The 25,812-nt window shown below is 35.2% G+C and overlaps 1 protein-coding gene across 3 annotated transcripts in view; it reads right to left on the bottom strand.

Moving 5' to 3' along the window:
* The window catches only part of RNF17 (ring finger protein 17), a 108,988-nt gene that overhangs the window by 62,751 nt on the left and 20,425 nt on the right, over positions 1–25,812 (bottom strand). For 2 of the 3 annotated variants that reach the window (XM_016203556.2, XM_016203557.2), the window contains exons 7-15: positions 20,181–20,352; positions 16,944–17,020; positions 16,596–16,670; positions 12,993–13,300; positions 10,789–10,947; positions 7,483–7,672; positions 6,500–6,668; positions 5,048–5,238; positions 4,041–4,182 (exon numbers count right to left, since the gene is read on the bottom strand). In XM_016203556.2, the coding sequence (XP_016059042.2) occupies positions 4,041–4,182; positions 5,048–5,238; positions 6,500–6,668; positions 7,483–7,672; positions 10,789–10,947; positions 12,993–13,300; positions 16,596–16,670; positions 16,944–17,020; positions 20,181–20,352 (1,483 nt within the window). Of the gene's footprint in view, positions 1–4,040; positions 4,183–5,047; positions 5,239–6,499; positions 6,669–7,482; positions 7,673–10,788; positions 10,948–12,166; positions 12,260–12,992; positions 13,301–16,595; positions 16,671–16,943; positions 17,021–20,180; positions 20,353–25,812 lie in introns of all 3 variants that reach the window. The other variant, XM_087814422.1, reaches the window with a different exon arrangement.

Raw genomic sequence — 25,812 nt, 5'->3', positions numbered from 1 at the left:
TCCTCACATGTGGGATATAAAACTGAAACTCATGGACACAAACAGAAGTGTGGTGGTTGCCAGAGGAAAGGGGGTGGAGAGGGCTTAACATATGGTGACAGAAGATGGTTTGACTTTGGGTGGTGAGTGCACAGTGCAATATACAGATCTTTTATCACAGAAATGTACACTTGAAAATTATCTGATTCTGTTAACCAATGTCACCCCAACAAATTTAATAATTAAAAAAAAACCCTAAGAATTTAATCAATGATGTAAAAGACCAGTACTTGCATATTTATACAATGAAGAAACTGAAGAATATACAAATAAATGGAAGCATATATTGTGTTCAAGGATATAAAGAATTAACACCATTAAAGTGTCCATACCACCCAAAGCAATCTATAGATTCAACACAATTCTTATCAAAATATCAATGGTGTATTTCACAGAACTAGAATAATACAAAAATTTATATCGAACCATAAAAGGTCCTGAATAGCCTCAGCAATCTTAATAAAGAAGAAGAAAGTTGGAGGTATCATGCTACCTGATATCAAATTATACTGCAAAGCTCTAGTAATCAAAACATCATGATACTGCCCAGCCGGGCGTGGCTCAGCAGTTAAGCATTGACCTAGGACCCAGGAGATTGCAGTTCAATTCCCAGTCAGGGCACATGCCTGGGTTGCGGGCTTGATCCCCTGGGGGCATGCAGGAGGCAGCCGATCAATGACGACTCTCTCATCATTGATGTTTCTATCTCTCTCTCCTTCTCCCTTCCTCTCTCTGAAATCAATAAAGATATATTTAAAAAAACAAAACCCAAAACATCATGATAATGGCATAAAAACAGACACATAGGTCAGTGGAACAGAACAAAGAACCCAAAAATAAACCCATGCCTACATGGTCAATTAGTATTTGACAAAGCAGGCAAGATCATATAATGAGGTAAAGACAGTCTATTCAATAAATGGTGTTGGGAAAATTGGATACACGAAAAAAATTAAACTAGATTACCTTCTAACAACATATACAAGAATAAACTCAAAATGAATTAAAGACTTAAATATAAGACTTGAAGTCATAAAACTCCTAGAAGGAAACACAGGAAGTAAAAATCTCTGACATTTCTCCTAGCAACATTTTTCTGGTATTATCTCCTCAAGCAAGGGAAACAAAAGAAAAAATAAACAAATGAGACTACATCAAACTAAAAAGTTTTTGCACAGCAAAGGATCCCATCAACAAAACAAAAAGACAACCTAATGAATGGGAGAACATATTCGCCAATGACATATGCGATAAGGGGTTAATATCCAAAATTTATAAAGAACTCATACAACCCAACACCAAAAAATCTCCAACAATCCAATTTAAAAATGGGCAGAGGACCTGAATAGACACTTCTTCAAAGAGGACACAGAGATGGTAAACAGACATATATGAAAAGATGCTCAACATCACAAATCATGAGAGAAATGCAAATGAAAACCACAATGAGATATCACCTCATACCTGTCAGAATGCTATAAATCAACAAACAAGTGTTGGTGAAGATATGGAGAAAAGGGAACCTTCGTGCACTGTTATAGGTGGGAATGCAGATTGGTACAGCCACTATGGAAAACCATATGGAAATTCCTCAAAAAATTTAAAATGGAACTACCTTATGACCCAGTGATTCCACTTCTGAGAATATATCTGAAGAAACCCAAGAGACTAATTTGAAAGAATGTGCGCACCCTTATGTTCACTGCAGCGTTATTTACAATAGCCAAGCCTATGGAAGCAACCCAAGTGCCCAGCAATAGATGAGTGGATAAAAAAGCTGTCGTACATATATACAATGGAATATTACTTGGCCATAAAAAAGAATGAAATCTTATCATTTGGGACAGTATGGATGGACCTGGAGACCATTATGTTAAGTGAAGTATAAAAAAGCTGTGGTACACACACACACACACACACTCTCTCTCTCTCTCTCTCTCTCTCTCTCTGAAATATTACTCAGCCATAAAAAAGAATGAGACCTTACCATTTGTGACAGCATGGATGGACCTAGAGGGGATTATGTTAAGTGAAGTAAATCAGAGAAAGGCAAGTACCATATGATTTCGCTTATATGTGGAATCTAAACAACAATATAAATGAAAAAACAAACAGACTCATAGATACAGAGAACAGGCTGACGGCTGCCAGAGGGCAGCAGGCTTGGGGGACAGAAACACAAATTGGTAGTTACAAAACAGTCAAGGGGGATATAAACTATGTATGGTGCCAGGCGGGTACTGGAATATATCAGAGGGACCACTTTGTAAAGTATATGACTGTCTAACCAGTATGCTGTATATACGAAACTAATACAAAAATAATATTGAAAAACAGGTAAAACAGAATTATGTTGTAATTTGGCAATTGGACTCCTCTTTATATATTTAGAAGAACTGAAAGCAGAGACCCAAACAGACACTTGTACACCCACGTTCACAACAGCATTATTCAAAACAGCCAAAAGGTTATAACAATCCAAGCATTCATCAGCAGATGGCTAAATAAATGTGGTATATATACACAATGAATATTAGTCAGCCATGAAAAGGAATAAAATTCTGATACATGTTAAAACATATAAACATTATACTAAGTATAATAAGGCACACAAAAGGAAAACTAGTGTTTGTCTTCCACTTAGAGGTACCTAGAATAGGTAAATTTACAGAAAGGAAGTAGAACAGGTTATCAGACACTGGAGGAGCAGAATGGGGAGTTATTGTTTAATGGGAATGGAACTTTTGTTTGAGAAGATGAAGTTCTGGAGAGGAATGGTAGTGGTGGCTGCCCAACATGGGGAATATACTTAATGGTACTGAGCTGTACACTAACGGTTAAAATGGTAAATTTTGCTATATATGTCTCACCTCAATTTAGAGACACTAAAAAAATTCAGCAGAAAAAATACATGTTAAGTTCTACTTAGTGCCAAATAAGGAGATTTCCTCAACTCCTCTGGGGAGGCAATATAGTGTGGTGCAGTGTTTGAGGTGACAGGTCTTGAATGAAGCTGCACTGATCAAGTTCAATCCTGACTCTACTCTTTGTAGCTGTGTGACCTAAGGCAAGCTGCTTCATCCCTTTAGTTAGTCTCCATATCTAAAGGAAGATAATGGTATCTTTCTCATAGGATTGTTGTGATGATTAATGAGTTAATTCACAAACAGCATTATGGCCCTTAGGATGAATTAATTCATACAAAGCACTGATGCACAGAGATCAATAAGAATGAACTCATCGTTTGTTAGTAGTGACCTAAACCCACCAGTCACACCTCCATGAAATGCCTTTAATCTGAATCTATTTTTGGTGTTCAAATTCCAAAAATTTTCTAGTACTAATTCATAATTTCTCAGGTATACATGATCAGAAATAAGTTTTATCATTTTATTTTGATTTGTCAGCTCTATGTACTTTCCTAATCTCTATAGCTGAACCTTGAACAACACAGGTTTGAACTGCATGAATCCATTTATATGAAGATTTTTTTCAATAAATACTGTTACATGTATTTTCTCTAGCTTATTGTATTGTAAGAATACAGTATATAATACATGTAACATACAAAATATGTTAATTGACTGCTTATGTTATTGGTAAGGCTTCTGGTTAACCGTAGGTTATCTTTAGTAGTTAAGTTTTTGGGGAGTCAAAAGTTATACATGGATTTTTGACTGCACAGAGGGGGAATGAGGGTCAGCATCCCATGTTACTCAAGGGTCAACTGTAGATTTCAGAGGGTAGCAGGAAACATTTATACATTATACATCCTTCACTGTCCCTTCCCTCCACATATCACTACTTTGCACAATGAAGAGCTCCTTCAATTTACTCTAAGCCATGTGCATTTGTTATTCAAAGATGCAGCCACTTAAATTTACAGTAGGTTCATAGTGGTTTGTTTGCTCTAAAATTCATACTAGGCACTCATTTCTGTTATACATTTCTACCTAAAATTTGCAAAAATATCTTTTCTCAAAGGAACATTATATACTTACCAACTGAAGATAGAAATCAGTAGGACTATTTATATGACAAACCATAACTGAAACATCTGTCATTTCTTTAGGCAAAACAGGTGGATGATAGTGTAAAATCATATTTTTTTCAGAATGACTTCTTGGTGAGTGTGACCTGAACCTGATTAAAAGAATAATTAAAAGCATAAGCAGGAGCCATTTTCTTGAGGTCTCTCCATCTCAGTGACTTGATCTGAAGAAAGGACATGTACATATATTGATTTGTCTACCAAGTATTCCACTTCCAATTTCTCTCTTCTAACTTATAACACTTCATGTACTGTCTCCAATTATCAAACCAGGTTAAATAAGACGTCAAGTCTCAAAATTCAATAATTAACCTTCAAATTGGTGTTGGAGCATTTTTGAGCTGGACCTGTAAGTTCTACTCAGAGTCTAAGTTTCTACTCTTTTGGCTGAACTGATAACCACTCTGTGGTAGCAGTCGGTGAGGAGAGCTGAGGGTGTTCAATGTGTCCTTCCAGCTCCCAGACTCTACTTTTTTTCAGAATGGAACCTACTTGGTTCACTTCGAGAGTCTTGTAATTGCTCAGGACAGAAAGTGAGTATCTTCCCCTTATCTCTGTGGTAACTTAGTCATCTTTGTTCATCAGAGATGAGGGAGGAAAGGAACTTAGAGTACCCATTCTAGATTCACATCTTAAATACAGAGTAGTTAGAAAATTCAAATTAGGGACTGTTAAATTACAATTCTTGAAACCCTAGTGTACTTGCTTGTGAACTTATCAAAAGTATAAAAAACGTTCAGTAACTACAAATAGTTTCTCTATTTCCTTAAATAAAAATGATCTGAATGTAGTTTTCACAGACGATTGTAATTAGAAAACTTGACAGCAATATTTTTAACCTCTTACAAGAGTATGATGAAGATCACTTTGGAGGCCATAGTTTTTAAAAGTAAAATCTGCTATTCCAACTTATAGTTATAATCTCAAAAAATATTTGAGGTTTAATAAATTACCTACCTGGCCAGTTCCATAAAAACTAATGCATCTCTAAGAGACACAGGCATGTCACTGCTTATTTTATTTGTTGGTGGTTTCTGCAGATCTACAATAAGCACACCATCTTCTTCTCTAAAAACTTTCATTAAAACAGCCTTGTTATTCACCATTTTCAAAAATTCTACTTTAGCTTCTTCTCCCCAAGCTTCATTCTGTGTAAAAAGTTAAATTCAATGTACTTAGTAATTATAATTAGTTCTAACGTTACAATACTCTGGATTTAGCTTTATACCAACCAAAGTCTGCAAATCTGAGCAGAGGCACTGAGCCAACCACAGAAATTTAGTAGCTGGGGCCACAAACCTAAGGACAGTCTTAGGGATGCATGGAGTGTGGGTCATACTTTGATTTATAAGTATTGTCTCAAGGTTCCATAGTTATTGCACTTCAGGACTTAGTTTTACTTCTGAATATTAGTATGAAGTTTATAAATATTTCAAAATAAAACAAGTATTAGATATGAATTTTCCACTTAAACAATAAAAATTCGAAAGGTAATTTTTGAGGTATAATGAAAGCCATGTAATACAATCAAGACATTTCTAATCATCACCAGTTAACTTAGTTTTCATTACTAGCAATATATGAGGTATATGCTACTTAAAATAATAAAGAAAAATATTCACCTATTGGAAAAAGGTTTTTTAAGTTGATATTTGAAATTTTAAGTATCAAAACCTAAAGTAAAATTTGAGGATCAAAAGTACACACTCCTTAAAAACAAAAAATAAAACATCTTTCTAAAGATTTCATGAGTATAAAAGTAAAGCCTACTCCAAATAAAATAATTTAAATTTTTTTGTTACCATTTTGAGGAAAACACCAGTCTACTATTTTTATATTTCCTCCTAGTTTTTATTCATTCTTTCAAATATCTGCTGAATGTCTACCATGTGTTAGGTAATTTGCTATGTGCCTAGAGTACAGTGATGAGCAAAGACAGACTCCTGCTTTTGTAGATTTTGTAAATATAACTGCTTGACATACATTCTTACACACAATCCCTATCCCCTAGGAGTTTGCAGATATTCATAAATAATACAAAGCAGAATGCCATATGGGCTATAGGTAGAGTAATAAAGTGACACAGAAACAGTGAAGAAATGTACACAAACACAAACCACACATTTTATTTTTCCATACTTATTTGACTCCAAAACTTAGTGGTTTACTTGGATATTTCACCTATCATTATGTTCATCTATGCTTATTCAACTGAATTTCCCACTAAGAACGTTTCCAGTTGTGGAAACTGAAGTTTGTCTCCTTTTTCATTGGCACCTATAAGATTATTATGCAAAATGTATTTACCAGGTTGTCTTAAACCTACACTCAGCAATCTGACTGACAATGCCCAGCTAAAACTGGAACACTAGCCCCTGAAGAAGAAAGCATAATTTCAGTTTCACTTACTGAATTCTGTGGAACAATGTCCTTCAGTGAGCATGGCTGTGCTAATGGTTGGAAGTCTTTTAGCAGCCCTTCAATATATGGTTCAGACTTCCTTAGGACCAGACATAAGTCATTTAGTATTATATGTTGCTCAGCAATGTGTTCTGATCTCACATGGGTATCACCAACTCTAGGAAGAATTCCAGTAACATTTTTTGAAAACAATGCTTCAAACCCAAACTTGCTTTCCCTCATAAAAGTTATGCATTTCTAAGGATACTCTCCTTAAGCTAAATCTTCTAGAAAGTTATATTCTAATTCATACTTCCTTACAATATAGATTTAATCTAGCTTTTATAAATTCAGACACTGTTTATAGAATTCTCAATTGCCTTTACCTTAGTTGTCTTTCATATATTTATTCACTTTAAACATAAAGGGATAATGATGCCCCCAAGCAGAAATCTATTTATTTATAAAGCTATGACAATTAACTAATTAGTGACCATGCTGTAAATGTTGGTCCTTATTACACAAACATTTTCAGTTTGTTTTATTTTCCTAGAACATTTTTGAATATCTAGAGTGAGCTAAACACTATACCATTTTAACATGCATTAATAAAATTATAGAAACCTGATTAAAATTTTTACTCAATCATCCTGCGGCTAACTGTAACACTTTATTTTAAAGGAACTATTTTTATGCATCATTCTCCTGTTTTAAAGCAACAAAGAAGAGTACTTAAGTTTGGATACATCAGAAAGCTCCTTTTCCAAGCTCCCCATCTGGTAACACTGATAAATGATAATACTTTACTAATTTAGTAATTAGTAAGATAAACTACAGAGGAAAATAAAAAGTATATGCCTTGGAAATGAAAAAATATAAACTATTCCTCTCTACCCTTTCCCACTTCCTTTATTCTTTAGTATCTGCCCCCTCCTCAATCACAAATGTTTCCAAGCAGGGCAAGAACATACAATAATTATAAAACATCATACCCTGCAACAATTAGGACTTCAGAATTTCCAAAATCCACCATGAATATTTGTATTAGTGCAACTTCACAGACTGAAAATTTAGTTGGATGACAATGTTTTTTAATAGTTTCATTTTCTATTGGAATTAATTCAGTGATAATTCCTCGACACCACATTCCATTTTCAATACTGCTGACAAATATTGTTGCACCTAAATAATGAGAAAATCATTATCAATGTTTATGGAGAAAGAATACCTAGTAAGCTCTAATTTACAAACATGTACATTAGTTTAATCACTAAGAAGTCTTAATTCATTTATCTACTGATGATACAGTATTGTGTCAAGAACTATGGGAAGGATAAAGGTAGTATAGTATGACAGTTTCTGTCACACAGAACCATATGAGCTAAATGGGGAGATAAAAACAAAGAATACTCAGCAGTCACTTTTTTATGAACTATAACAAAGATGAATGACACTCAAGAAAGACAGGCAGCCCAGCCGGGCATGGCTCAGCGGTTGAGCGTGGACCTAGGATCCAGGTGATCGGGGTTTGATTCCCGGTCAGGGCACATGCCCGGGTTGCAGGCTTGATCCCCAGTTGAGGGCGTGCAGGAGACAGCCGATCAATGACTCTCTCATCATTGATGTTTCTATCTCTCTCTCCCTCTCCTTTCCTGTCTCTGAAATCAATAAAGATATATATATTAAAAAAAACCCAAAAAACGACAGGCAAATAAATGACTCTAATATATTGTACTTATAACAATAAAGACCTATCCTCATGCATGTACACACATGCCTATCTAGATATATACATACAAAAATCTGTAAAATACTTTGGTAACATAAAAAAGAATCAATTACCTTCTCTTGGTTAGGGGGAGTGACAGTAAAGAAACAATGAAAGGAAGATGTGAAATGACAAAATTAAATTAATACACAGTTGAGTTCAGAGAAGGGGAAGATGAACCAAGGATCTAATAGCAGAGGGATCAGATGAATTACAAATTAATAACTAGGAAAAAAAACAGCAAGGAAGAAAGAAACCTGAATTTGAATGCTTACTATGAGCTCAGCAATGCTCTCAGTATTTTATGTTTGAATTCACTTACTCCCTCAACAAACCTGTGGAGATGGTACTTCCATCATGTAGATGAGGAAACCAGGCAAAAAGAGGTTGAAAAGCTAGCCCAACCCACAGGGCTACTTAGAAGAGAGAGGAGGAGAATGCAGGTAGTCTTAAAGCCCATTCTCTTAAAAACTAAGTTACACATCACAGAGAAATTTGGTAAGATCTGATCACTGATTACATATGGAGGGATACTGTATAAGCCTCTCTGTATGCTGATAAAAACAGGGTAGTTGAGAGGCACATCAAGATGGCCTTTTAAAATTTTAAGCTCTACCAAAACATTTGTTTGGCCTTCAGATTGTCGTGGATCCTTCTCTTATGTTTATATACCATGTTACCGATATTAAGTTTTAAACTATATGCTATTAAACCGTTCTTTCTTGCAACATATAAGAAAAAAGCCTGTTAAAGCCATTTGTTGTTTTATGTAATGAAGAACAGGTAGGAAAAGGGAACACCCTTCTAAAGTATCATATCACATTTTCCCCTTTATAACTAATTTCTCAAAATATAAATGAGTATTTATTTAGTTTAAAAAATGTACTTATTTATTTATCCTCACCCGAGGATATTTTCCCCATTGCTTTTCAGAGGGAGTGGGAGGGAGAAGAAGGGAAGGAGAGGGGGGGCAGGGAGGGGGGAGGGGGAGAGGGAGAGGGAGAGGGAGATCGATGTGAGAGAGGCACATTGATTGGTTCCTTCCTGCACACACCACGACTGGGGCCAGGAATCGAGCCTGCAACCAAGCAATGTACATGCTCTTGGCTGGAATCAAACCTGGGACCCTTCAGTTCACAGGCCGATGCTCTAATCACTGAGCCAAACCGCTAGAGCATATTTATTTTTTAAATGTTTTTATTGATTTTTTAGAAAGGAAGGGGGAGGGATAGAGAGAGGGAAACATTGATGAGAAAGAAACATCATTGATCGGCTGCCTCCTGCATGCCCCCTACTGGGGATCAAGCCCAAAACCTGGCATGTGCACGGACTAGGAATTGAACCATGACCTCTTGATTCCTGGGTTGATGCTCAACCACTGAGACACACAGTCTGGGCTAAATTAGTATTTAAATCATGTGTACTTACCATGAAATAATAATTATTCTTAACTTAAAACAAAGGATGACTTTTTGGCTTTCTTAGAATATTTTCTGAACGTAAGCTAAGTTCTTTTGTGCACATATTAAATTTTGGAAAATTATTTGCAGCCATAAAAATTAAGTTTAATACTGCACTTCTCTTAGATACTCATAATTTAAGTGTTACTTTTTTGTTTAAAAATTATAAATTTTTGTCAAAAATATATGATGATCTTAGGCTTCTAATACTGTTAAGCTATATAGATGAGCTGAAAGTTAATTACACTTTTAAAGAACTACTATATAAGGCTAAACATAATACTTTTTGGTATTGGTTATATATAGACATTGATTGCTATTAACAGAATGAGAAAAATACTCTATTAGTAAGTCAAACAAATCATAGCTTCATCTTATTACAGAGTATAATCAAATTTAATCAACAGGGTTGTAAGGAAAATATTTGTAATGAAAGCTCAATTATGGCAAATAACACATACCCTAAGAATTAGGAGAGAAGGATGAAGTTTCCCAACTACCCTCCATGAGGCCCTAAGAAATGGATGCTGCCACCCCCTGATTTCATTAAGTGTTTAATGACATCCTCAACATTCACATGTGGATGTCAAGGCATTGTTGGTGCCAGTTTGGCTCAGTGGTCAGTGCATTGGCCCACGGACCGAAGGGTTCCGGGTTCGATTTTGGCCAAGGGCACGTGTCTCGGTTGCAGGCTCGATCCCTGGCTCCGGTCGGGGAGCGTGCTGGAGGCAACCAATTGATATGTCTCTCTTACATCTATGTTTCTCTCTCTCCCTTCTACTCTCTCTGAAAAGCAGTGGAAAAAATATCTTCGGATGAGGATTAAAAAACTCCACAAAAAACAAACCAAAACTCATTTTGCTCCAGAATAGTTTTTGTGTATATCTCACTCAGCAGTCAATTTTAATATTTAGCTAACTTACCTAAACAAAATTTAGCTTATGTTAAATAATTCCAAAACTTTTATGCTTGAAGTACCAATCTATATTATAATAAGTTTATATGGGTTGGCCAAATATTACAATATTTACATAAACCTGATATTTTAAGTTGGAGTAATATTTCATTACCTAGCTCCAAAATGTCTGAAGAATCAAGGTGTGAACTCTTATTGCAAAACTGATTTACCATCTTTTCCAATACCGTTGCATCATTTATTTGTGAATACTTCCGAATGTAGAAGTGGCAAGGATGTATTACATGACTTACAAAAACCAGCTCTGGAGAACCTGGATAAGAACATATAAACTGTATTAATACACCATAAATTAGGAAAAAATTTCACCAAAACTGAATGCAATATCCTCTAAAAGAATAGTGTTTTGTGGCATTGCAAATTCTACAACACTGAGGTTCCACAAGTTAGTAACTAAACTGCTAAAACAAATAGATCACACTTTTTATGAATAATTCTTTAGCTATCGTGAATTGCAAATATTTTACTTTACTTGCAAAATTGTTAAATAAGTAGAATTGCAGTTCAAGTGGTAAATTCTAATGTTAGTTATATGCTGTAACTCCTTTGTATTACAACAAAACTTCAGAGTTTGTTTATGAACATCTTTAGAACTCAGAACCCCACTGATAATGATTAGGTTTCTACTATAGCCCCCCAAATCCTGTTTAATCTATAGTATATCCAAAGAACCAATAATTAGCTCATAGCCACTCTGAATCTAAAATCTTATCAGGTTAGAGAGGCGTGAAAAAATGTTGGGGCCAAGTCAACATATTAAGCAACATTTAGGGGAAGATGTGTTTTGATGGAGGCAGGGGTAGGGTAGAGTAAAAGACAGTGAGAAATTTCTTGTATATAACAGTAATTAAGCCAAATGTTGTTACTAATATGAAAAGATCTCCAGAGTATAATGTAAAGAACACTATTCTGTTCTTTTAAGTCCTTTCTTATACGTATTAATAAGTATGCTATGTGTAAAAAAAAAAAAAAATAGAAAAAGAGAAAAATAATGTATGTATATCTCTTGGTATATACATAAAGAAACTCTGGGAGGGATGGACGAACAGGATGGAATGAGTTTGGGGAAAAGTTTCACAGGGTATTTTAATACATATATTTAATTTTTGAGTAATGTAGATGTTTTATCCAGTAAAAATTAAAAAAAAACAACCAAAAACTAGGAGGACTGGAATCGAAAACAGCCAAGTACAGGTAAAAAATGAGTGAATGGATCATTTTAATTAATACAGATCACAAAATATAGCTATATTGAGGATGGGGTAAAGGGATATGTGAAACTGGGAAGACAGCTGAGAAAAGTATTACGTATTTCAGAAACATTTTTGCCAACAACACTCAAAACTTTTAACATTGAAAAAGAATTTTTAGTTATCAGTAAAATTCATTTTACTCATTGCCTCATGCTATATAAGAGTTACTATGTACATAGAGTAAACTCTACAACATCAGGTTCAGAGTTGTTAAAGTACCTGTTTTTGATCCAAAAGGAGCAGACGATTTCTTCTGAAGAGGCTTGCTTGGATAATTAGGTGTCTCCATAAGATCATCTGTGAGGCATGCTTCATCAAAATAGGAAATAAAGGCAATTGTACTATTTTTTTAAGTTGACAATGATATACTATTGTCCAAAAAGCTGTATTTGAATTGTCAAAATACTGGAAAGGCAGGACCCTTTGCATCAGTGGGTAATATCATGAGAGGTTTCTTAACTCACTGAGGTATCAGTGATAATTATACAGTAGAAATGATAAAAGAGTATGTCTTTTTTCTGTATGCAAGTGTCATTTTGGAAAATCGACCAATGAAACAAATGTGTGTGGGAGGGAAGAGAACCAAGTGGGTCTTAAAAATGGTCCTCAAGAAGACTGGTAGTGTAACTACACACAGTAGTACCTCACTCTCATGTTAGTGGCGAGAACACCAACACTGGAAATCTAATCATCAAATCATTATGATACATTTAAATGTTACAAAAGAGATGCTATTATAGTCATGATAGTTCATTTTGTAACCATATCTCAAAGATTTAAGAGAAGCTGTTCTTAAATTTAAGGACAAAGTCATGAGATTGCTTCTATAAATCTTACTTATATTTTCATCTTTTATACAAGGTTTATATGTCAAACACTAAAAAGTCAAATACCCTATTTAAATCAAATATCAAATTTACATCTCAGTTTACCTATATTATTGCATTAAAATTAAAAATTATCCTAATTTTAGAAAATGTGAAAGTACTTTGTTTCTAATTACAGACACGATCTATTATTTCCTTGCTTTTGTATTGTCACTCACTTTCCAGGTTTTCTTCAATAATTTCTTCAATGATCACATCAGGGCTAGATCCTATCTGGGGTAGAGCAGCAATGGTTTTAGGGGATGTTGTTGCAACAACTTCTTTCTGTGGCTGGGAGTTTTTTGCTTCCAAATGCACATCATTGGTTTCCGATTGCAAAGGAGGTGGTGGGGGTTCATTAGTCGGGACAGACATGTCAACCTTTTTCTTTGCTGGCGATGGGAATGTACCACGATAAGAAAATTCCTTTTCGTGATTATATTTCTTCTGAACATTCTGGCCAATTTCACTTTCTTGGGGATCACATCTGCTGAAAACAAAAGCACATGGCTACTTTACATTGCTTCATAAAGTCTCTATGTCCACCCTCAAGCCATTTCCTTTCCACAGGACAGTTAACACCTGTGACACACACAAAGGGGTAAAGTTATACAGGTGCCCAGGGTACTTTTTAAACAGCTTTCTTGAGATAATTTACACAAAATGAAATTCACTAATTTTTACTGAATTCACAGAGTTGTGCAACCATCACCACAATCTAATTTTAGAACATTTCTATTACCCCTCCCCCCCAAAAAAACTATGGCCCATTTCCAGCCCAAGCCTTGCAAAAGGGCAACAACATGTGTAATCAATGCAACAGTGAAGAAAGAGCATGATATTCATGCCACAATGATTTGGTCCTAAAAGAACAGTGGATATAGGTTTTCAAAACAAGTCACTCTGATTTGGCTCAGGGTTTGATTTTAAATTACGTTAAAATTTAATTCTTCTTTTAATTCACTGGCTTAAAAATTAAGTGTAGGAAACTGAGGGGTACGATCCTAACCAAATTGTTAGAAACCTCTACCTTGGATAGAAACTGCCATTAGTCTGAATCCTTTGGTAAACTTTGAATATGACTATTCACTAACTCACAGCTGATTATTCCATCTACTCTGTATTTTTCTATTTTCCTCACTTAGCCACACAGACTTAGGCCATCTGACCTGCAAGTATAGAAATCCTATCAAATATATGAGATGGGGTTTCAGAAGCTTGTATTTTAGTTAACCCATGATGAATTTAGCTTCATCACAGATCAGCATTTAAGAAGCATTTCAGAAGTAAGAACCAACAAAGCCAGATGGATTCAGTAATGACATCTCTTATCCATCTCTTACAACAGAGAGTGTGCACTTAACCCATGTAAAACTAATACATGTGGAATAAATGTCCAAGCACCTTCTGAGGATGCATATATGTGCACAGCTTTGCAATCCAAACATTTCTTTTTATAACAACTTTCATCATACCTTACTACGACATTCAACAGTCAACCAACTCCAGTCTCATAAACCTCTCCTTTGATTTCTAGGACACCACTCTCCTGTTGTCTTTCAGCCTCTGCCTGCTCCTTTTCAGTTTTGTTTGCAGGTTATTCTTTGCCTGTCCTAAAGTTTCATCCTTTTCTAGGGTACCGTCCTTGACCTACTTCAATGCCTGTTTTCACTGGGCAAACTCATTGTTTAATTACCGTCTGTAATCAGTAGATGCAGGCTTTAGAGTGAAACTTTCCTAAAAACTAGGAAAAAATTTAAAAGACTACTGAGTTAAATTTAAAATCAAGACAAGATCAACCGACTCTTACAGAGACAGAATAGTTTTTGATATTAAAAATATTTGATAGTAATCATATTCAAGTTATGAAAATATCTAAAAGAATGTACTGACTGAAAAAGTGATTATCTCTGGAAACACAAAAGTCAAGTCACACAGCCAAATATGGCAGGGCTCCATATCAGGGAAGATGACTTGAGCCCAAGTCCTCTGGGAAGCTCTTCCCTGTGGCAGTAAGGAATAAAGTAGGCTATCTAGGCCTACTGCTGTTAGACCATTTAATTATTCACTTTATTCCAAACAAGACTGCAAACAAAGCAACTTCTGACAATTTGGCTTCTTGTGTCTATGTGGACATTGGAAAAGAATGCCAACACTAAGTATTCTGGTCTCTGCCCATTAAGTTGATGAACTGGCATTCTGACTCTACAATAGTTTAGTGAACTTGATGTTTCTGAGTTCTGGCTTAATGTGGATTGGCTCACATCTGTTTCTGAGTTTACAAGACCATGGGTGGCACTCTGCTTAGTTCTCTACGGTAATACATGTGATGCTCGTTGGGGGGTGATTTCCCTACAGACACACCACCTACAAGTGAATGAACTTACTTTCTTTTGGGGTTTATAAATCATCTATATTCTGACTACTCCTAAACCAAGAGTCAAGTCCAAGACCACATCGTAACTTTCAACACATATAGCCAATTGTCATCTGGACATTTCTCCCTGATACCTGGTAAACAACAGTAACTCAACATTATCTACTCTCTTCCCCATTCCAACTTTTCTTCCTGTATTCCCAGTCTTGGTGAGTAATACCACAATCCATCAAATTAATTACCAAAACCAGACCTATAAATCATCCAGAGTGCTTCCCTCTTCCTCGGTACTCACACTCAATTACAAAGTCTTACCAATTTTCCCTACTTAGCATTCGTTATGGGCTCCCTGATATCGAGCCTCTCCAGTGTTATTACCTACTTTTGGTTTTTCATCATTTGCTGATATTGATAAAATAGCCCAACTGATCCTTCAGCCTCCAACCTCATACTCTTCCAAATAATCCTCTACGGGACCATAGAGTTAATATTTAAAAATGTAACCTAATTATTTTAACTTTCATGCTGAGAATCTTTTAGTAGTTTGTCTACAGCTGTGTTGTCCAACAGAACTTTCTGTGATCATGAAAATGTGCTGCGCTGTACTGTGCTGTCCAATATGGGAGCCACTAACCACATGTGACAACTGAGACTTGAGCTGTGGCTAGTGTAACTGGGGAACTGAATTTCTCAGTCTATTTAGTTTTAATGCACTTATGCTTAAATTTAAATTGCCACATGTGGTTAGTGGCTATCACAATGGACAGCATGAGTCTAGAAAATGAAGTTCAAACACCTCTGTACAGCATACAAAGTTTTTAGAATTTAACCTCTATGTACTCTCTGCCAAATGCAGTTCCCTGATTTGTATGTTATTTGTATGAATGTAGTATGTTATTTCACTGCGCACACGTCTTTCTGCTAAGATGCCTACCTCCCTTCTGTCCTCCTTTCCAGTTGCTACTCATTTGTCATGGATAAGGGAAAATAAACTCTCCTTTTCCCAGGTCCCTTGTTATCCTCAGAACTGACCATTCCCTTCCTTTGAATCTCCATTAAATTCTGCATATATTATCATCGTAGCAATTATGAACTTTGTTGTTCACATGAGTCTCCTCTACTTATTGAAACTTCTCTGACATGTATCTCAACATCTAGGGTGTTAATGCCTAGCACAAAATCAGTGTTCAATGCTGGCTGAATAAATTAATCTCAAGAAATAACTTTGACACACATATCATTGAATACTGATCCTTTCTAAGTCTTTTTATTCTTAAATATTTTACGTAGAATATAACTGAAAGAAACTATTATTTTTTCAACTTTTGAATCATAGTATGCAACAATTTTCCTATCTCTTAGGCCCTGTTACTAATAGTATGTTGTCATTCTTATAAATACTTACTTTGTTGAGTCCTCAAAGTCAATCTTTATCATATTGTTGAACATAGAGATGATCTCACTGCAACTCATATTCAACCTACAATAAACACTAGCATATAAATAAATGTTCTAATACACATTTTTACTTTCTCTAAATAAAAATCAGTTGCAGACATTAAAAAATCTACAAGACAGAACATTTAAATATTTTTCTTATCATAAATTATACTTATTTTAATTTGCTTGCTAAGTTGGGAAACATTTGTGACCCAAATTTTCAATTTATAATTGCTTCCTATTTTATTTTAATAAATCTAGGCTCTAACACTTTTTATGCTTGTTATGTTCTCCTAAATTATAACTTACTTACCTGGGAGATTTCCTTAGTTTCAGAGCACTAACTCGTGGCAATTCACTCTCAAATGTTAACTTCAAAGTCCGGATAATCTAGAATCAAAAGAGAAATGTTACTCATATGTAAATTTTCTTTTATTACTGTTGAAATACAGTAAGATTTTAGAAGAGAAATGATACCCTTTAGGTATTTCACTAATTAATGTATTCAAGATTTGATTTTAGGCATTTGAAGGAAGGAATACAAATAAGTGTTTATGACTTTTCCCCCCTAAAAGGAATTTAAAATCTTCTGGAGCTTTGTATTATAATAACAACAACAAAAGACACTGGTTAATAAATGAGGTATAGCTACACGACCAGAGAAAATTCTGATCAGATTCATTTTGCATCTGCATTGCTGTTTTCAAATGTTTCTCTCTCTTTTTGCCCCATCTTCCTAATGAAGGCTAACTAAAGATCAAATCTTACTACTTTTTCTTTTAACTTCCTAATGTGTAATACACAGGAAATTACTATTATTGTTTTAGAACTACAGTTGGAAGGAGGCCTGGCCAAGTAAGAGAGTGACAAACTCTTCTTTCATTTAAAGTTAGAGACTCTGGAGACAGGTAAACCAATGGCTTCTATTTTATACCTCAGTTCAGTCCAAACATCTGATTACGGGAAATGAGGCTCTGAGAACTCAAAGATAGAGTATAAACTATTTCTCCAAGGGAGAAAAGTATTAGCAATGAGGATCGATGGTTAATTCTATTCCTTCCAAATTATCTCGTAAGAAACATGTTTCTACATTTTTGCCCAATTCTGCCCTGTGGGCACATGATTAGATAATAGGACATAGCTGAAGCACCTTGTTTCTTCACCTGCATATCTGGGGAGGCAGGCAGGAGAGGAAAAAAAACCTGAATGGGATCTTGAATTAAAATTTTAACTGGGGAGGGGGTGGGACAGGTGGAATGGGTCATTGGGGAGAAAAAGGGACATCTGTAATATTTTAAACAAACAAAAAAATAAATTGTAAGTCAAGAGTTGACAGTCATACCTGTATTGAATGTAAAAACAGAGTCCCATTTAGTTTGCAACCCTTATTTGTCCTGAGAAACAGCAACTTTCAACTCACTGTCGTCCTACTTCTTCTTCTACCATATGTTATAAAAACCTTACTATATGATTTACTTAACTGATAAAAATAAAAGCCTAAAAAAATTTAATAATATTTGTTTTAGAATTCAGGTGACTAATAATTCTAAATTGGTGCCAATGTAAGTTAAGATAATCTGAAATACATATTCTTGTTAATTTTTAAATACTGCATTTGAAAACATGTAAAATAAGCTATCTCAGAAATAATTCACACCAAACCACAGCAATCTTGAGAAAGAACAACAAAGTCAGAGGTATCACTACCTGATTATTTTAAACTATACTACAAGGCTCTAGAATCAAAACAGCATGATACTGGCATAAAAACATACATATAAGTCAATCGAACAGAATCCAGAACACAAAAATAAACCCATGCCTATGTGGTCAATTAGCACTTGACAAAGGAGGCAAGAACATACACTGATGTAAAGATAGTCTATTCAATAAATGGCATTGGGAAAATTGGACAGATACATGAAAAAAGTTAAACTACACCACCTTCTAACAACATATACAATAAACTCAAAATGAATTAAAGACTTAAGACTTGAAGTTGTAAAACTCCTAGAAGGAAACACATAATACAAAATGTAATATTTTATATTATAAAGTTAATACAAAATAAAGTCTCTGACATTTCTCCTAGCAATATTTTTCTAATATATCTCCTTAAGCAAGAAAAACAAAAGAAAAAATAAACAAATGAGATACATCAAACTAAAAAATTTTTGCACAGCTTAGGATCCCATCAACAAAACAAAAAGACAACCCAATGAATGGGAGAACATATTCGCCAATGACACATCCGATAAGGGGTTAATATCCAAAATTTATAAAGAACTCATACAACCCAACACCAAAAACCCCCAAACAATCCAATTTAAAAATGGGCAGAGGACCTGAATAGACACTTCTTCAAAGAGGACCTGAATAGGCACTTCTTCAAAAAGGACATACAGATGGCCAACAGACATATGAAAAGATGCTTAACATCACAAATCATGAGAGAAATGCAAACTAAAACCACAATGAGCCCAGCTGGTATGGCTCAGTGGTTGAGCATTGACCTAAGATCCAGGAGAGCTTGGTTTCATTCCTGGTCAGGGCACATGCCCAGGTTGCAGGCCTGATCTCCAGTGGGGGGTGTGCAGGAGGCAGCCAATCGATGACTCTCTCTCATCATTGATATTTCTCTCTCTCTCCCTCCCTCTCCCTTCCTCTCTCTGAAATCAATTTAAAATAAATAAATAAAACTACAATGAGATATCACCTCATATCTGTCAGAATGGCTATAAATCAACAAACAAGTGTTGGTGAAGATACGGAGAAAAGGGAACCCTCGTGCACTGTTATAGGTGGGAATGTAGACTGGTGCAGTCACTGTGGAAAACAGTATGGAGGTTCCTCAAAAAATTAAAAATGGAACTACCTTATGACCCAGCAATTCCACTTCTGGGTATATCTCTGAAGAAACGCAAGAGACTAATTTAAAAGAATATGTGCACCCCTATGTTCATTGCAGCATTATTTACAATAGCCAAGATATGGAAGCAACCCAAGAGCCCATCAATAGGTGAGTGGATAAAAAAGCTGTCATACATATATACAATGGAATATTACTTGGCCATAAAAAAGAATGGAATCTTATCATTTGCAACAGTATGGATGGACCTAGAGGGTATAATGCTAAGTAAAGCAAGTCAGTCAGAGAAAGACAAGTACCATATGATTTTACTTATATGTGAAATCGAAAGAATAAAATAAATGAACAAAAATATAGAGACTCATAGATACAGAGAGAAGACTGATGGTAGTAGGTAAAAATGGAAAAGGATTTAAGAAGTACAAATTGGTAGTTACAACATATCCATGGGGATGGAAAGTACAGCATAGGGAATACAGTTAATAATACTGTAACAACTATGTACAGTGCCAGGTGAGAACTCAAAATATCAGGGGACCACTTTGTAAAGTATATAATCCTCTAACCACTATGCTGTACACATAAAGTTAATACAAAATAATAATGAATGTAAACTGTAATTGAAAAATAAAATAAATAAGTAAAAACATAATAATTCACATCATGAACTATTAAAATTACCTGATTCAGGTCACAATAAGTCCTTAGAGAAGGTGCTGACTTTAACTCTCTTGCTATCTTCATAGCTGCATTCAAATCATTTTTTTTTTCTTCAATGCAGTTTTTAGCCATTATTACATTTGATAAATAATCATCTGTTTTTCTTACTACTTCTTCACACAAGTTCTTTTTCCTTCACATAAGATCCTGAAGTTACTTGCACAATCCACAAACATTTATATGAACATGAGTTACAGTAACTGAACAGTATCGAAGGGTAATTTCACTAATTTGTGAACTTAGCATGGTTAAATGAGGCATTCAACTGAACTGAAATGTACTGCGGTTGAAAGCTATGCATGTATAACGAGAGAAAAAGTAAATTTTGTAGGTTATAGTTATGTGGCGAATACAGCTGTCATGGAATTACAAGGTTAAGACAAACCCTAGATGATTCCCCTTAAAATAGAAATCCTTGCTATCTTGTAGTCACTTGTGCCAGTACAAAGACACATCTATACTCATTTTTCAATAGGATCTACCTGCACATTTTAAAATTTCCATCAGTAAACACATATTACAAAAATATAAAACGATATTTTAAAATAGACTTCACCAAACCATAACATAGGTATCAATTAATTATAATCTTCAAAGTAATTATTTAGGAAAGCTATGTAGTTATTCTTTCATTACCTGTACCTCATTACTCAAAATATTTTCTGGGCCTATGGTGGAATTACCTTATTATGGAAATTAAAAAGTTTTGTACCCTTTTTATGAGGTCAGCATCATCCTAATCCCAAAACCAAATAAGGATACTACAAAGAAAGAAAATTACAGGCCAATATCCCTGATGAACATAGATGCTAAAATCCTCAATAAAATACTAGCAAACCAGATCCAGCAATACATTAAAAAGATCAGACATCATGACCAAGTGGGATTTATTCCAGGGATGCAAGGCTGGTACAACATCCGCAAATCAGTAAATGTGATATATCACATAAACAATATGAAGGACAGAAATCATATGATCATATCAATAGATGCAGAAAAAGCATTCCACAAAATCCAGCACCCATTTCTGATAAAAACTCTCAGCAAAGTGGGAATAGAGGGATCATACCTCAACATAATAAAGTCCATACATGACAGACCTACAGCCAACATCATACTCAATGGGCAAAAATTAAAACCATTTCCATTAAAAATAGGAACAAGACAGGGATGTCCACTTTCACCACTCTTATTCAACATAGTACTGGAAGTCATCGCCACAGCCATCAGACAGGAAGGAAACATAAAAGATATCCAAATTGGAAAGGAAGAAGTAAAACTGTCATTTTTTGCAGATGACATGATATTGTACATAGAAAACCCTAAAGACTCCATCAAAGTACTACTAGATTTGAGAAACAAATTTGGCAAGGTAGCTGGATACAAAATCAACATCCGGAAATCAGTGGCATTCTTATACAAAAACAATGAACTTTCAGAGAGAGAAACTAAAAAGGCAATACCATTTCTAGGAATAAACTTAACCAAGGATGTAAAAGACCTGTACTCGGAAAACTACGTGACACTGAAAAAAGAAATAGAGGAAGATTTAAACAAGTGGAAGAATATACCATGCTCATGGATTGGAAGAATTAGTATCATTAAAATGTTCATACTACCCAAAGCAATTAATAAATTCAATACAATTCCTGTTAAAATACCAACAGCATATTTCACAGACCTAACAAACATTTCGAAAATTTATATGGAACCAAAGAAGACCCCAAATAGCTGCAGCCATCTTGAGAAAAAAGAACAGAGTGGAGGGATCACATTACCAGACTTTAAAATGTATTACAAAGCCACTGTAATCAAAACGGCCTGGTATTGGTACAACAGGCGTATAGACCAATGGAACAGAACAGAGACCCCAGAAATAGACCCATGCCATTATGGTCAGTTAATATTTGACAAAGGAGGCAAGAGCATCCAATGGAGTAAAGACAGTCTCCTCAATAAGTGGTGCTGGGAAAATTGGACAGATACATGCAAAAGAATGAAACTAGACCACCAACTTTCACCATACACAAAAATAAACTCAAAATGGATAAAAGACTTAAATGTAAGTCATGAAACCATAAAAATCCTGGAAAAAAAACATAGGCAGTAAAGTCACAGACATCCCACGTAGTGGACTTTTCACTGATACATCTCCTAGGGCAAGTGAAACAAAAGAAAAAATAAACATATGGGACTACATCAAACTAAAAAGCTTCTGCACAGCAAAAGAAAACAGCCTCAAAATACAAAAGAACCCCACGGTCTGGGAAAACATATTTGCCAAGAATGTATCTGACAAAGGGCTAATTTCCAAAGTGTACAAAGAACTCACAGTACTCAGCAAGAGGAAGACAAACAACCCAATTAAGAAATGGGCAAAGGATTTGAATAGACACTTCTCCAAAGAGGACATACGGATGGCCAAGAGACACATGAGAAAATGCTCAACATAGCTAATCATCAGAGAGATGCAAATTAAAACCACAATGAGGTATCACTTCACACCTGTCAGAATGGCTACCATCAATAAATCAACAAACAACATGTGGGGGCGAGGGTGTGGAGAAAGAGGAAACCTAGTACACTGCTGGTGGGAATGCAGACTGGTGCAACCACTATGGAAAACAGTATGGAGGTTCCCCAAAAAATTAGAAATGGAGCTGCCTTTTGACCCAGTGATTCCACTCCTAGGAATGTATCCTAAGAATCCTGAAACATTCATCAGAAAGAATATATGTACCCTGATGTTCATAGCAGCACAGTTTACAATAGCTAAAATCTGGAAACAGCCCAAGTGCCCATCAGTAGATGAGTGGATAAAAAAGCTGTGGGACATATACACCATGGAATACTACGCAGCTGTAAAGAAGAATCTCGTACCCTTTGGGACAGTATGGATGGACCTGGAGAATATTATGCTAAGTGAAATAAGCCAGGAAGAGAAAGACAAACATCACATGATCTCGCTTATACGTGGAATCTAAAGAACCTAATAAACTGATGAACAGAATAGATTCAATGACATGGAAGCATAGATGAGACTGATGAATGTCAGAGGGATGGAGGAGGGTGGGTGGGTGGAGGGGGAGAGGGTAACCAAAGAATTTATATGCATATATGCACAACCCAAGGACATGGACAATGATGGGGAGAGGGACTGGGGCGGGGTATGGGACGGGGTGGAATGGGTCGTTGGGGAGAAAAAGGGACATTTGTAATATTTTAAACAAAAATAAAATTTTAAAAAAAAGTTTTGTACCAAAAATTGTAGTGTTTAACTTACTCATTTTATTCATCAAACAAATGTGTTTTGATTATTTTCTCAAAACAAAATCTGGCGTAAGAAAAAAACTGTTTGCCACACTAAAAAGTAAAAAGAATATAATATAGGCTCTGGAGGTAAAAAAGCATTACAAAAACCTTTAGTAATTGTATATGTAATATTTGAAAGTGATTTCTTTAGTGGGGAAGAAATGGTCATTTGATGAGTTCTAGTATGGTTCCTAAAAACTCATGCCTATGTAGTGATGTCAGCAAAACGGCAGACTAGGAAACTTTAAGCCCTCATTCCCCAACAGGCATGTTAAAAAATATGCAAAAATTAGTAAAATAATCTTAGAGGAACTCTGGAAAATAGATAAAGGTATACAGCAATGAAGCAAATGCCAAATCAATAAAAAGTCACAAACAAAATAGTTGGAAATGTCATGGTGTTTTTACTTGTCCTTGTCCTCAACATGGTATGCTCTTGGTCTGAAGGCAGCAATACAGTTCCCTATTCCTTCCCTTAAACTAGAGGGAGCAAAGCAGACTTTATTTGCAATTTTCTAATATGTCTGTGGGCTGCCTAAAGAACTAGTCTGTTTCACCTAACTTGGAGTTCAGGCAGTGAGAAGCAGTGGGTGCTGTAGGAAGACTAGAGCTGTAGATGCGTGGGCAAGAGATTATAGGTAAAGAGATATAATAGACCATCTGAGGCTCAGAGAAGAAGTTAACTCTGGGAAATTCAAACATTTAAAAGTAGCCATGTATGCAAAAGAATAAAAAAGCCACACTCAGACCCAGGCAAGAATTCTCAGAAAAGACTTGATACTTCCATAAGCCATCATCTCATGCTAATCCCAAGGGTACTCAGCTAAGGGCAGTCCCAGCAAAGAGCCAGTTTGCAATAATTGGGAGACGTGACTGTGTCCAATTTTCAACAGAACACTGCAAGACATGCAAAGGAAATCAGGAAAACAACAAAGGACCAAAATGTGAATATCAACAGAGACAGAAATTATAAAAAGGCACGAAACACAAAATCTGGCACTCAAAAATATAACTAAAATGAAAAATTCATTACAGGGGTTCAATTGCAGATTTAGGCAGGAATAAAAATCAGTAAATCTGAAGATAGGACAATTGGAATTACTGAGTTTGAGAAGCATAAAGAAAAAAGAATAAAGAGGGGTAAACAGAGCCCAAGGGACTTCAGGGACACCCTTCAAGATGACCATTATATTTGTTATGGGAGTCCCAAGAGGAGGAGAGAGAGATGGGTACAGAGAGGTTATTTGAAGAAATTGCTAAAAAAACTTTCAAAATTAGATAAAATACATGAATTTAGAAATCCAGGAACTCATAGAATTCTATGCAGAATGAACCCAGATACCCCATAGTGAGACACAATGTAATCAAACTGCTGGAAGACAAATAGAGAATCTTGAAAGTGGCAATAGAAACACAATTTGTCACATACAAGGGATCCTCACTAAGATTATCAGCTGATTTCTCAGCAGAAACCTTGGAAACCAGAAGGCAGTGGGATGACATATTTAAAGTGTTGAGAAAGAAAAACTGCCAATGGGGAATTCTATACCTTGGAAAGCTATCCTTCAAAAAAAATGGAATAATTAAAGCATTCCCAGATAAACAAAAACTAACAGCAGTCATTACCAATATACCCGTTCTATGAGAAATGCTAAAGGAAGCCGTTCAGGTTAAAATGAAAGGAGGCTAGACAATAACTCAAAGCCATACAAAAAGAAACATCTCCGATAAAGGTAAATACATGGGCAAATATAAAATCTAGTGTTACAGTAATTTTAATATATAACTTTTTATTTTCTACAGGACTTAAAGAATACATAAAATGACTATTAAATCTGTGTTAATAGGTACACAACGTATAAAGATGCAATTGTGACAACAAAACAAAGAGGGAATGGAAATGTAAAGGAGTGCAGTTTTTATATGCTATTCAGTTAAGCTGGTATAAATTCACAACAGACTGTTATAACTTTAGAGTGTTATATGTAATACCCATGGTAACCACAAAGAAACTAACTAGAATATGCAAAAAAGAAATCAGAAGGGAATAAAAATTTTCACTGCAAAAAACCCCCAAGTAAATAGAAAGGAAGGTACTGATACATTAATTGAATGACAGAAAAAGCTATGTCATAGCAAAAACAACTAACAACGTGAAAAAAGTCCTTCCTTATCAGTAATCACTTTAAATGTAAATGGATTAAACTTCTGAATCAAAACACAGGGTAGAATAATAGATTTTTTTAAAAAAATGATAGCATATATTTGGGTCTACAAGAGA

Source organism: Miniopterus natalensis, chromosome 2 (assembly GCF_054644295.1).
Source record: "Miniopterus natalensis isolate mMinNat1 chromosome 2, mMinNat1.hap1, whole genome shotgun sequence".
Taxonomy (NCBI): Eukaryota; Metazoa; Chordata; class Mammalia; order Chiroptera; family Miniopteridae; genus Miniopterus; species Miniopterus natalensis.
Note: the sequence above shows the minus strand (reverse complement) of the source record. Positions and strands in the feature narration are given on the sequence as shown.